General features: G+C 35.8%; 1 protein-coding gene across 2 annotated transcripts; it reads right to left on the reverse strand.

Annotated features, from left to right (window-relative positions):
* Positions 1–8,016: 8,016 nt before the first annotated feature.
* Positions 8,017–11,005, reverse strand: LOC141686995 (chloroplastic lipocalin). 2 transcript variants are annotated; one of them, XM_074492124.1, is made up of 5 exons: positions 10,771–11,000; positions 10,348–10,474; positions 9,881–10,120; positions 9,153–9,443; positions 8,017–8,449 (listed from the first exon to the last, which is right to left on the reverse strand). In XM_074492124.1, exons 1-5 carry the CDS (start codon positions 10,869–10,871, stop codon positions 8,174–8,176), a joined length of 1,035 nt encoding a protein of 344 aa, XP_074348225.1. In that variant the 5' UTR covers positions 10,872–11,000; the 3' UTR covers positions 8,017–8,173. The 2 variants fall into 2 exon arrangements, with proteins under 2 accessions (XP_074348225.1, XP_074348226.1); XM_074492125.1 differs by lacking the exon at positions 8,017–8,449 and adding an exon at positions 8,550–8,921 and having other exon boundaries at positions 10,771–11,005.
* Between the last annotated feature and the right edge of the window lie 1,124 nt (positions 11,006–12,129).

Here is a 12,129-nt window from a genome sequence, read left to right on the forward strand (position 1 = left end):
GAGAGAAAATTACTTTGAAAAATATGAGGGGGATAAAATGAGATATTAATATTCTTTTATCAAATATTAATTTCTAAGAGTGTAAAAAATATATCTTTGGATTTATAAATGTTTATGGAGTGAAAGATATATATTTTATCCATTTTTAAAAATATCTGTTTTTGAAATAAATTTAGCACGAGCCTTCTAAAGAATATACAAGTTCTGATATTCCTTTTTCAAACTTGTTGCCTTATTAATATTGCAAGAGAACCTAAGAAAGATCATATTTCCGATAATTCTTTTACGATCTCATTGCTTTGGAGTATATTCCCCTAAAAGTATATATTTTGATTTTCAGCAAATTGGAATATCTCTTTTTTTTTTCTTTTTTTTATCGTAGGTAACCCCCAGCCGCTACCCTTCGGGTGCACACTGGGTAAACCCTACGGGTTCACGTAATAGCCTGCAAACCACGTGAACCAAGGTAAACCGCATTTAAGCGACAGACTCTGGCTCATGAGGCATAATCATAAATTCTCCTCTCGTGGGATTCGAACCTGTGACCAAGAGGTTAGTTTTCCTCTCTTTAATATCTCTTGTATTTATATTTTAAATTACAAATACATTTTGAAAAACATTTTTGAAATATTTTTCTAGATATGGCTTTTCACTTTTGATTATGTCAATTAAATTCATGCCTATTTGGAGAGGATATATGTGTTTTAAATTTTATGTTAAATTATGCAAATACTAAAAATAATTAATTAATTGAAGATGTCCTTTCAAGTTCCATCACATATAACCTGAATAGTATCTCAGACCTCTTTAGCAGTTTTGCAGTTTATGATGTGGTCAAACATGTCACCATCAATACCATTAAACATAATGTTCATGGACTTCTTATCCTTATGAATTTGTTCAATATCTGGATCAGACCATTTTGCTCTAGGCTTTGGGATGGATGGCTCATTTCCCGTAGTAGCTCTCATAGGGACATGTGGACCTTTCTCAATGCAGTTCACATATTCTTCATCTTGAGAGAGGAGATGCAGGTGCATCTTCACCTTCCAATGGTGATAGTTATTTTTGTCCAGAAATGGAATTTTTACTCCATCTTTTCTGCTCATCTTGTTAGTTGTTGTGATCTTTAAACTCTTTGTTCTTCAAGGGCTTACTCTGATACCAATTGTTATTCCCTAACAATCTAGCAAAGTATTGCAGAAGGGAGGTTGAATGTAATTCTGGCTACTTTTTTAATTTTAAGAACAGTTCTACTATGAATATATAAATGTTTTTGATATGGCTATGGTGCGGAATGAAAGTATTGATGAAATCAAAATACAAAGTAATTAAAGACAAATATTTAAAACTTTCTGGTGGATTGAACTTTTCCACCAGAGATATATATTAATATAAGAACTGTGTGATGCAATGTTTGCACAGAGCTGCTTACAAGTTGAACTTACAAAGAACATAGTTACAGATGTAGCTTTATCTTTTTTAGGTAATTGCTTACTAACTTGTATATTGTTCTACTTTCTAAACTTGGTTTATATACCACCAAGTTACATGATAAAAAGATATACAAATAAGACAAAAATTTTCTAGTCTAATTTGATGCTTCTTCATTTCTCTATCCAGCATCTTTGAATATCTTCAGTTTAGCATCGAAATGGAAATGCTTCTTTGTTCTCTAAAACCTGTAAATAGGCTGCCACATTCCATTTGTATACAATCAACGCATGTGACTGTCAAGTCACTATCAACTGTTTTTTTGAATTTTTTCATCTGTTGAAACTCAGTTAGAACATCCGTTGAAACTCTGTGGGATCATCCATTGAGACTTTGTTGGATCATCCGTTGAGAGTCTGGTTGATCATCTGTTGAAACCTTGTGGAACATCCGTTGAGACTGTCTTTATAGAAGCTAACTCCATTTCTCTTATACAAGATTATAAGACATCTAATATTTACAGTTGGCCAACGTATCTTGCATATCAATCTAGTAGTCAACATGACTTAGAGCTTTCTACAACATTTAGTTCTCTAAAGCATTACAATATGTAGAAATGTGCTACCAAACTTATTATTACATAAGCTACCATTTTAACGGATCTTAAAGTGATCATTCGTTGAAGGCTACAAAATCACCAAATAAAATCTACTAAATGTTTTGTTTAACTTATCATCAAGTACACAACATATTCCTAACAAGCACATCATTTCTGCAGAGGGGGTGGTAGTTGATATGAATAAAATATAAGGAGTGGTGGACTAACAACATCCCATAAATTTGAGAGAACATAGGGGCTTCCTTGGTTTTACCGTTTATTACCGAAAGTTTGTGAAAAACTATGCCCAAATCGCCCATCAATTAATGGATCAGCTAAAGAAGGATAATTTTGGGCGGACTTTTACGGCAACATAAGCATTCCAAGCACTTAAAACAGCCATGATTAATCCGCCAGTTCAAATTTTGCCAGATTTTAGTTAAGAATTTGTGATAAAAGCAGATGTCTCTGATTATGGGCGGTTCTAATGCAAAGAAACAGGCATGTGACTTTCTTTAGCAAGCTGTTAGGACCACGACATAGACAAAAATCAATATACGAGAAAGAGTTGATGGCAATATGTCTCGCAGTTGTAAACTGGAAGCAGTATATTCTCGGAAGGTATTTTGTAGTTCGAAGCGATCAACAAAGCCTAAAATATTTGTTGCAACAGCTGGAAATCGACATGGAGTATCAGAAACGGGTCCGAAAATTGCTTGGGTTTGATTTTAAAGTGCAATACAAGCCGAGGGCATCAAATAGAGTGGCTGATGCACTATCTCGCATAAAAGAAGAAGCTATACAAATGGGAGCGATGTTAACTACATATTAGGTGGACTGGACAGAGTTAAATAAAGAGATTGCAGTGAGCTCGAAATCGCAAAAAAAATCATGAATATTTGGGGCCACTCAATTCAGATTATGTTGGGTTTCACTTGTAAATTGGGAAGCTTTTAACAAGGAACGATTAGTCATTCCTCAAAATTCCAAATTCATACCTATTCTACTTAATCAGTACCATGACTCTGTAATTTGGGGTCATGCAGATAAACTAATAATCTATCTTAGGTTAGCTACAGAGTTGTTTTGGAGTAATATGCGTAGGGATGTGAAGCAGCATGTCAGGCAATGTTTGGTTTTCCAGCAACAAAAGAATTCACAACAATCATCGGCAGGATTACTCCAGCCCTTACCATTACGACATCAAGTGTGTGAGGATGTCGCAATGGACTTTATAGAGGGACTGCCATTGTCTAAATTGGTGGATTATGTTTTGGTAGTTGTGGACCATTTCTCTAAATATGCTCACTTCGTGGGGTTATGACATCCATACACAACAGCCACAGTTGCAGAGGCATTCATTCGGGAAATTGTAAGGTTACACAGGTTCCCGACATCAATAGTCTCATATTGTGACAATATTTTTTTAAGCAATTTCTGGCAAGAGTTGTTTAGGTTGCAGGGGACTGAATTAAAACAAAGCACCTCATATCATCCACAAACGGATGAGAAGTATGAAATTGTAAACAAAGGTGTTGAAACATATATGCGATATTTTGTAATGGGTAAGCCGAAAACGTAGGCACACTGGATAGCTTGGGCAGAATTTTCATGCAATACGTTGCCTCATTTGTCCAAAAAGCTCTGTTCTTTTCAAATCTCTTATGATCGGGAGCCTCCCCATATCATTAAAACAGTCAAGGACAAACTTAGGTTGACACCTTAGATGAATGGCTACAAAAAAGGGATGCCATTTTGAATGAAGTACGCTACAACTTGGTGCATGCCCAACAACGAATAAATACAGCTGATGATGGGCATCAACGAGATGAGAAATTTATTGTAGGAAACAGTGTCTACCTCAAGATCCAACCTTATCGACAGAATTCACCTGCGAGAAAATCAAATGAAAAGCTCTCTGACCGATTTTATGGTCCATTTGTTATAACCAAGAAGGTAGGGGCTGTTGCGTTCAAGTTAGAATTTCCACCAGAAATTAAAATACATCCGGTATTTTACGTGTCACAACTCAAATGTTATATTGGACATGCACCACTTTCTCTAATAATACCTCATCAGCTCACTGCTGATATAGAGTTAGTACTGGAATAAGAGACATTGTTCAGCGTCCTTCCAACTCAGCACAATGATCACGAGCAAGTAGACGTTTTGATACATTGGAAAGGTCTAATATAGGAGGAGGAGACTTTGGAGTACATGCACCTAATTAGTCAACGTTTTCCATTATTCCACCTTGAGGATAAGGCGAGTATCTGGGATCGGGGTATTGTGATGTATCTAGCAGAAGCACGTGTTAGGAAGGTGTTTTCCAGGCGTGTGACAAAGGGCAGAAAAGGCATGACAACAATATTAGGGGATAAAAGGGTAATATCAGTGAATTGAGAAAAAGGGGAAACATATAGCGTGTAGAATGGGGAGATTAGGGTATCCAGACATTACTACTATTTTTATCTTATCAATTGGAGAGATTTGGGCCTCTCAAAAATTCATTATTTATCCTTGTTTTTCTTGTTTAATCGCGTAAGAGTGATAATTCGAGTATTGTAATCAAAGAAGCAGTTCAACTTATACAAGTTTATGCTGTTTCATTGAGGCAAGTACTGGAAATAGTAGTAATTCCATCACATTTTGCTGTCATTTATAGCTAAAATTTGGTAATGAAATTAATTGAGGTGCTAGACTATGTTCTCTGTAGGGGTAATGTTTTTGTAAATTATTACTATTTGCAATACTTAATGTTTAATAAGGCAAACCTGAATCATGATCATGGAATTTAAGCAGTAGTTTCAAAAATCATTCTTGAGGTTAATATGTAATTTTCTACACAGAAAACAAACTTGCGCTTCTTGCTCTTCACCACTATAGATCTATTTTGGCTTTATGTTTTTATATGCCATTTTAGTTATGGAATTTAGAAAGAAATGGGTTTCTGAAAGGTTAAAATCTTGAGCTTTATAAATAATACCTTCACTTTTATGTTTTCCCGTTCAATTATATTTATACTTAAAACTGAAGCAAGAAAAATTACAGTAAACGTAAAGAAAGAAAACAAATAGGCAGTAGAGAAAAAATTTATTGATCTTGAGGATACATATTATAACATACGTTTAGGTTATGCCACCACTTGTTGGACTTGTTAAGCAGGCCTTAACTCCACGTTAGTATGATATTGTTCGTTGTGGGCCGATCCCGCACGGGTTTGTTTTTGGGCACAACCCAAAATATCTCATACTAATGAAGTTATCTGACTGTTTATATACTAGCAAATTGCCCCTCCCACAAACGATGTGGGACAACTCCTAACAATCTCCCTATTCACACATCAGGCTCGACACCTGGCGGATTTGCCTCTTGATTGTATGATATGGCTCCCCCTAAACCCACATTGAAATCCTTCTGGCTTTTCTGACTCCCCCTAGGCCCATACTGGAAGATCCACTTGCCTTATCCTTGAGCCCATACTGGGTAATCCACCTCTCCTCCGCCTCCTCCTAGGTCCATTCTGGGAGTCCATATGAGATTGTTATGGACTGTCTGAACCATAACTTTGATACCAGTTTGTTATAATGGAAGGAAGAAAAATTATAGTAAATGTAAAGAATGAACATAAATAGGCAGAATTATTTTTTTATTGATCTTGAGCATATAGATTACAACATACGTTTAGGTAGCATACGTTTAGGTTATGCCCTAGAGAATTTATATAGTTCACTTTAGACGATTACTGAAAAGCACAAAACAAATAGGCTCAAAACAGATAACCCTAATGTATAACATAAGATAAACCCGAACTCCCTGCGTTTGAATCATATACCGATTTAAGGCATATTCTAACATATACTCTGTATGTGAATTCAGATTTCTCTTCATATTCATGTCTCTCTTTTCAATTTCCCCCCTACCGTGGATTCTGGCTAGCATCAAGCAATTTTTTGGAAACTTATTGTATAGCTATTGTTAGTTCATGTTTGGGTGATGGCCAAAAATACATCTTTTTTAGAAGTTGTAACAAGAATACCACTTTTTGGAGTTTATGGTCAAAAAATTTTTTTATAATTTTTTTCAACTTCTTTTATATACAAATTACCCATTTTTAAAATGCGTATTAGTAATATCCAACTGAAAAATGCCCGTTAGACCGTATTTTTGGCCAAAATTTTAAAAATAGGTATTTTTGTCACAAATTCTAAAAAAAGAGGTTATCAACCTCTTCGTTCCAAAACTACCTCATATTTAACGCGTAAGCCCTATTGCAACAGGGTTAGCTGTTAACCTGAATTGACAAATTGAGCTTTAAAAGTTCGCAAAAGATCTACTTAATTAAAAATCCTTGTCAGAACTTTGTACAGATCTCAAAGACATGATCCACACACTGGAAGCTATCAAGGGTGGTGGAGGATCCATCAAAGTTGGAACCACTAGGACGATCAGCTCACCAATGTCCAAGGAATTAGAATCCATCATATATGCACCCCGAAAACCAGTATAATCTAAATATAGTTCTTCTGCAGCTGACCTCCTAACACTGGGTGGGATTTACATCTTTTAAAGATTAAGACCAAGATCATCAGCAAACAAAGCAAGCAGTGGCCACACCGGCAACATTGCTGATAGCAATGATGACTCTGTCAGAAAATCAAAACACTACAACAGAAACAACCATAACCAATGCTCATCTTTAGGAACATTTCTTAGATGCAACTCCTAATACAGAAAAACATTAAAAAAAAGGGGAACTTATGAAATTGTGAAAATAGGGCGTGGACTAGCCCAATAGCAAATCGACTCAAGAAACTCAGTTTTTTAAAGCTGTCGGAGAGCATTAATTAAAACTGCAACGTCTTTATGTCAGCTTTCAGAGACCTGTAGCTGAATCTAGAACTTAAATGTGGCTGATTGTTCTTCTCCACAATATCCACCATGGAACACATGCTTGGTATGATTCTGTTGCTTCCTTTCTTCTTCTTAGTAGGCGTTGTGGTCGAGGAGCCAAGATTTGGTTTGCAGAAACTAATCGTGCTACCTGCACTTGGAATTTGGGGCTCGGGTTCTCTTTGTGAGGTATCCCTGCAGTTTATTTGTAGCTGCCTATAGTACTCAATCTCTTGCAGTATGAGAGAACCAACAGTACCTTTAGTGCCTATCCCTACTGGAGGCTTCCCATCCATCCTCTTTGCCGTTGATGAGGTGTTGGTGCTAGATTTATATCTCACATGTTCTAGGCTAGGAGAAGAGGTGGATCGTGGAAACTTATACTTGAAGTGAGGTGGTTTTGAGTCTTTTCTTGGTGAGAGATTTCTTTCACTTTGGTCCATCCTAAGTTTGGTCTTTCAACTACTGTTTTACTTTCCACCAACACTTTCTATTCTTCATATATAATCAAAGCTTCTGTTTCCCTTGTGTTGGATGGGTAGTGAAATGATTACTGTGTTCATGTGTAGGTAGTGATAACATTCAAGTTGCTTAAACTTCTGTACCATTTTCTAACCACTTAGCATTCATATTTTTGCCCCCCCCCCCTCTTCATCATTATAAGTTGGCGAGTTTATGTGATGTCTTAAAGCTCCATACCTTTTGCATCTATTGGAATGTTTACAAAAAACGATTTGAATGTTACTGTTGTTATTATGACAACCGAATAATACTCCAACAGTTATAATTTATCTGCTTTTTCCGTAATCCCCTTGGTAGCATTGTTTGAATGTTCCATAAAACAAGGATCAAGATCAGAACTCCATGACATGTGATTATGTAGTATACTGTCTGAACTGATCTGACCTAGAAAAACTGTAAAAATGTAGCTAATTATATTCATGTTCGTTCTGAAAGAATCAGTGTTCATGGTGTTGCAGACAAAAAAACAACCACCTTTTGCAGAGGCACTGGCATAAACATGCACCTTAAGCTCAAGTAAACTAGTAGTAGAAAAACATTCATTGCCAACAAAAATGGCAGCACTGGGATTAAGACTGTTAAAAGATCATTAGTTTATCAACATCACAACATCATTTTCAAATAAACAAAGAAGCTCAATTGGTAGAATACAGTTCACAGATTGTATTATATCAGTGTTACAATTTACAGAAGCACACGCGCCAAAGGTGTGAAGAACTATTTATGCTACTTGAAATAGAGCTGTACGAGTTTCTTTAGTGTATCAAAGACACTTGTAAATGGGTCAAATGCAACTGCTGATTTCAACTCTAGATCAGGAAATTGATTTGTTAGGGCTTGCTGATTTCCATTCATGGACATCATTGCCGCCAGCCTACTGTCAGACACATCACAATCTTGTGGAGTGTCTATAATTTTATTAGGATCATAACCAAAGTCTGCCAAGTAAAGCTTGTATTTCTCAATGAACTCTGGACCAGGATTTGGTGTCCTCGAGTATATCTAGAAGATTAAAGGACAAAAGCAGCCATAAAAAAAGGAGATACAAAAGATGGAATAACAATCATCAATTCAGAACATATGTTTCATTTACAGTTAGATATATTTATTAAAGAGTCAAAAGTTTTTCATAGAAGGTAATAGAAAATACTCAAGTCTGATATCATATATACTGTCATGGCATCAACCAAACCAGTTACACTACTCTTGGACTTGCACTGAATGAAAAGGTATCCTTCGTTGGAAGTAGGAATGCATACAATGAATATATTAACAATTGTGTATCATGTGGTATTTTTGGACCTCTAATCTAGAATAGAGTAGTTTGCGTCATCTTTCTTGAAGTTGTGGTAGCATTGGCATGATTTCTAATACTGACAACAACAATACTCCTGTCACGGCCCGGGGACCCTTAGACTAAACCATTGGGCTGCTTTGGGAAGCTTACATATCTCTCTTGCAAAAAAATCTGAAACTGGTTGGTTCTAAATAGGTTAAGTTCAATGCATTTATATACGTAAGTAACTAAATAAGATTCAAGTTCAAAGATTATCTAGCACGATGATCTCCGTTTTTAGCTTATATTATTTCAAAAGCACTAATCAGTGTTTTAGGAAACATTCTAAAGACCCTACTACACTGAATGGCATGAAAAATTAATAAATTTCAAGAGAATACAGAATGTCTAAAGAGAACAGGAGCTTACCTGAATAAAGCTCTTGTCTTTTGCCCCAGAGACAAGAGCATAATTGTCATAATCAGTAGCAATCACATCATAAGGTTCCTTAGGAATGAACGGCAATGTCGGAAATCGTAGATAACACTTCCCTTTTACCATTTCTTGCTTCTCTAGCTCTGTTACATTTTTCTCCAGATCTTCGTCTGAGAGACACTGAACATTACCCCTTATACCAGTGATGTATCCATCTGGACCCCCATGAACACAAAAGGTATCAACCTGGATTGCAGCTTTTTTCTCGTTAAATGTATACACTCCCTGAGATGGAATAACTCACTGATCAGAAAGATAAACCTACCTTTTAAAGTTCCATATACTGAATAATAAAGAAAAAGACCGCCATATTCTGTTATTATGCAGTATTACATGTCAAATGTTTCATACAGTTGTGGCTCATCTCTAAGCAGTAAACTTGATATTATGTCTCTGATTAATTGACAAAGAGGTCTAAACATTTAGTATGCTTCAAGAGGTCTAGACATCTAGTCTACTTCAATACCAATATCTTAGGTCATACTCTGCACAATCGGCAACAAAATATATTAGCATCTGTTGATGCAGTAGCAGTTGAAGTCACAGCCTATGTGAAATAAACCAAGCTCCGTATTATCGCCAAAAAGAGTCTTTGCAATGAAAAAGCACAGACTTACGGTTCTTGATAACTGGGTGAAAAAATAGTTTCATTATGCATTTACCTGTGTGCAATGACAATCTTCTTGCCCTGCTCCTGCAAATCCACGCTTGAGTGAAGCAACTTCGAACCATCTCCCTGAATATCTTACTGGATCAAAGTTCTTTGTTGACATACCTTTGGTCATCATCATCATCCCTATTTTCTCTTCAGACATTGTGTCAATTGGAAGACTTGGCAGAGTATCTGAGACATTTGCAAGTCCATATACCTTCTGGTGATGAGTAAGATCTGCCCCCAAAACCTACAAAGGAGAATCAAATACGGTTCAACAATCATTCAGTTTAAAGTCAATGCTATTATCCTTGCATAATCCTCCTAATTTACAGGGTCATGCTCTATGAAGAAGAGATTTTAGACTGAGAACAACTGTTTAGCACCTCTGAAAAAGTTGAGAATAATTGTTGTGCACATTCTACAGCAGAACTTGCTTATAGAAATCATGTAAGAAATGACAAGAAAAACACAAACCTGGGTTGTATGAGAGAGAAGTACAAAAGATGCAGCGATCCCAGATAATGCATTTCTAACCGCAACTTTATTCCATACAGAATGCTCCTCAGCAGAGCATGTTATTTTAATCCTTCCTGCCTCACCTCTTTATTTTACAAATCAATAAAAGAATAAATCAAACTGATGTGTATTAATCAAACCAATGTGTAATATGACTAAAATTCTAAAAATGTAGCCCGAACGTAGCTAAATGGTTCACTCCGAAATTCAGACCGAACCATTTAGTTTACATAGTTTCCCGACATTCAGATTTAACAAATGACCCCTAGATTTAACAAATGACCCCTAGATTTGATCGTAACTGGACTCAAAATGAGATAAGTATATGTTTGATACAAGAACATGATTCAAATGTAAGAAAGAGGGGGGGGGGGATGAAACCTGGGAGCATTGAAGTGAAAAGGTGGAGAATGTGAGCGGAGGAGAACAGCAGGAGATATTTGTGCAACAGCAGCTGACACAACAACGTTGTGATGGACCATTTAAAACCCTCTTTTAGTTTAATTTCTGACAATACTTGCAGTAGATGAAATTAGTTAAAATCTCACTTCACTTTTTGCTTCTTGTGTGTAGTCAAGTTTGAAGCAGCACCCCAGCTAAGATGCAATGAATGTGACGGTGGAAAATTGCAGGTACCCCACCTGGCCCAACCTCCACACAAATATTAATTTAGTAGTACTCCTTCCCTCCCTAAAAACGTTTCCTATTTGTATTAGATACGTGTGACAATGAACACTTTTGATTGTTAATATTTTTAATTCCGTATTAGTATTAAATATAAAAACTTTATTGTATTAAAGTACTCATATTACGAATTCAACAAAATCACTAATAACTATGTTTGATATTATAGATTAGACGTAAATTAGTAGTTAATCATTTACCATGAACGGTACAAAAAGTCAAAAGAGAAAACGTTTAACGGGACGGAGGGAGTATATAATTGCTGAAAATATTAGTACCAAATTTATATTTATTATTTTTCCGTTGACAGGTATTTAATGTAAATTTCTTAAACATGACAAACATTTTATAAGAAATTTAGAAGAAAGATTCGGTGGGAACTCAGACTAAGTTTCACATGGATATGATCGAGGAAAAGCTCTCTTAAATAAAAGTTGAATGAAATATAGTTACAACGTGACATGGGTGTTTAAAAATTGGGAATGTCGTCGTGGAAGCTATATCTCTTGTCCAAAATCTTATGCATAATCTCATTCGTATTAGTTAGTTTTGTGATAAAGATTGTGAAGTAAGTTTTGTGATAAAGATTGTGAATTAACATTTCGTATCGGATTTTACTCAAAAAAAACATTTCGTATCGGTTAAAATAAAAGTATTTTAGTCTTTTATAAATACAACACAATAATTAATTTGTACCAAATCGTTAACTTTTTTGGACTGATTTGTGATGTGTTGTTGGATCAGTATACATTCGGTTGTGTGCATGAATATTATAAATGGTATTACGGCTCTACCCGGATGGATGTATAGAGGCACTCCCCGGGTTTCGTAGGCGTGTTTGTGAGATCGACGTCCTCTAAGAGGGAATGTTTGTAACATCTCACGTCGATTAGAATAAGAGTGTTTGAGCCTTTTATAAATAAAAATTAACAATTAATGTGTACCAGATCGCTAGTTTTTTCGAACTGACATGTGGTGGGTTTTTGGGTCCAGTATACATTCGGTTGTAGTTTTGGATGTTAGATGTGTTGTATTGTTTAAGAAGGAGAATTTTCT

Source organism: Apium graveolens, chromosome 9 (genome assembly GCF_009905375.1).
Source record: "Apium graveolens cultivar Ventura chromosome 9, ASM990537v1, whole genome shotgun sequence".
In the NCBI taxonomy this organism is placed as follows: domain Eukaryota; kingdom Viridiplantae; phylum Streptophyta; class Magnoliopsida; order Apiales; family Apiaceae; genus Apium; species Apium graveolens.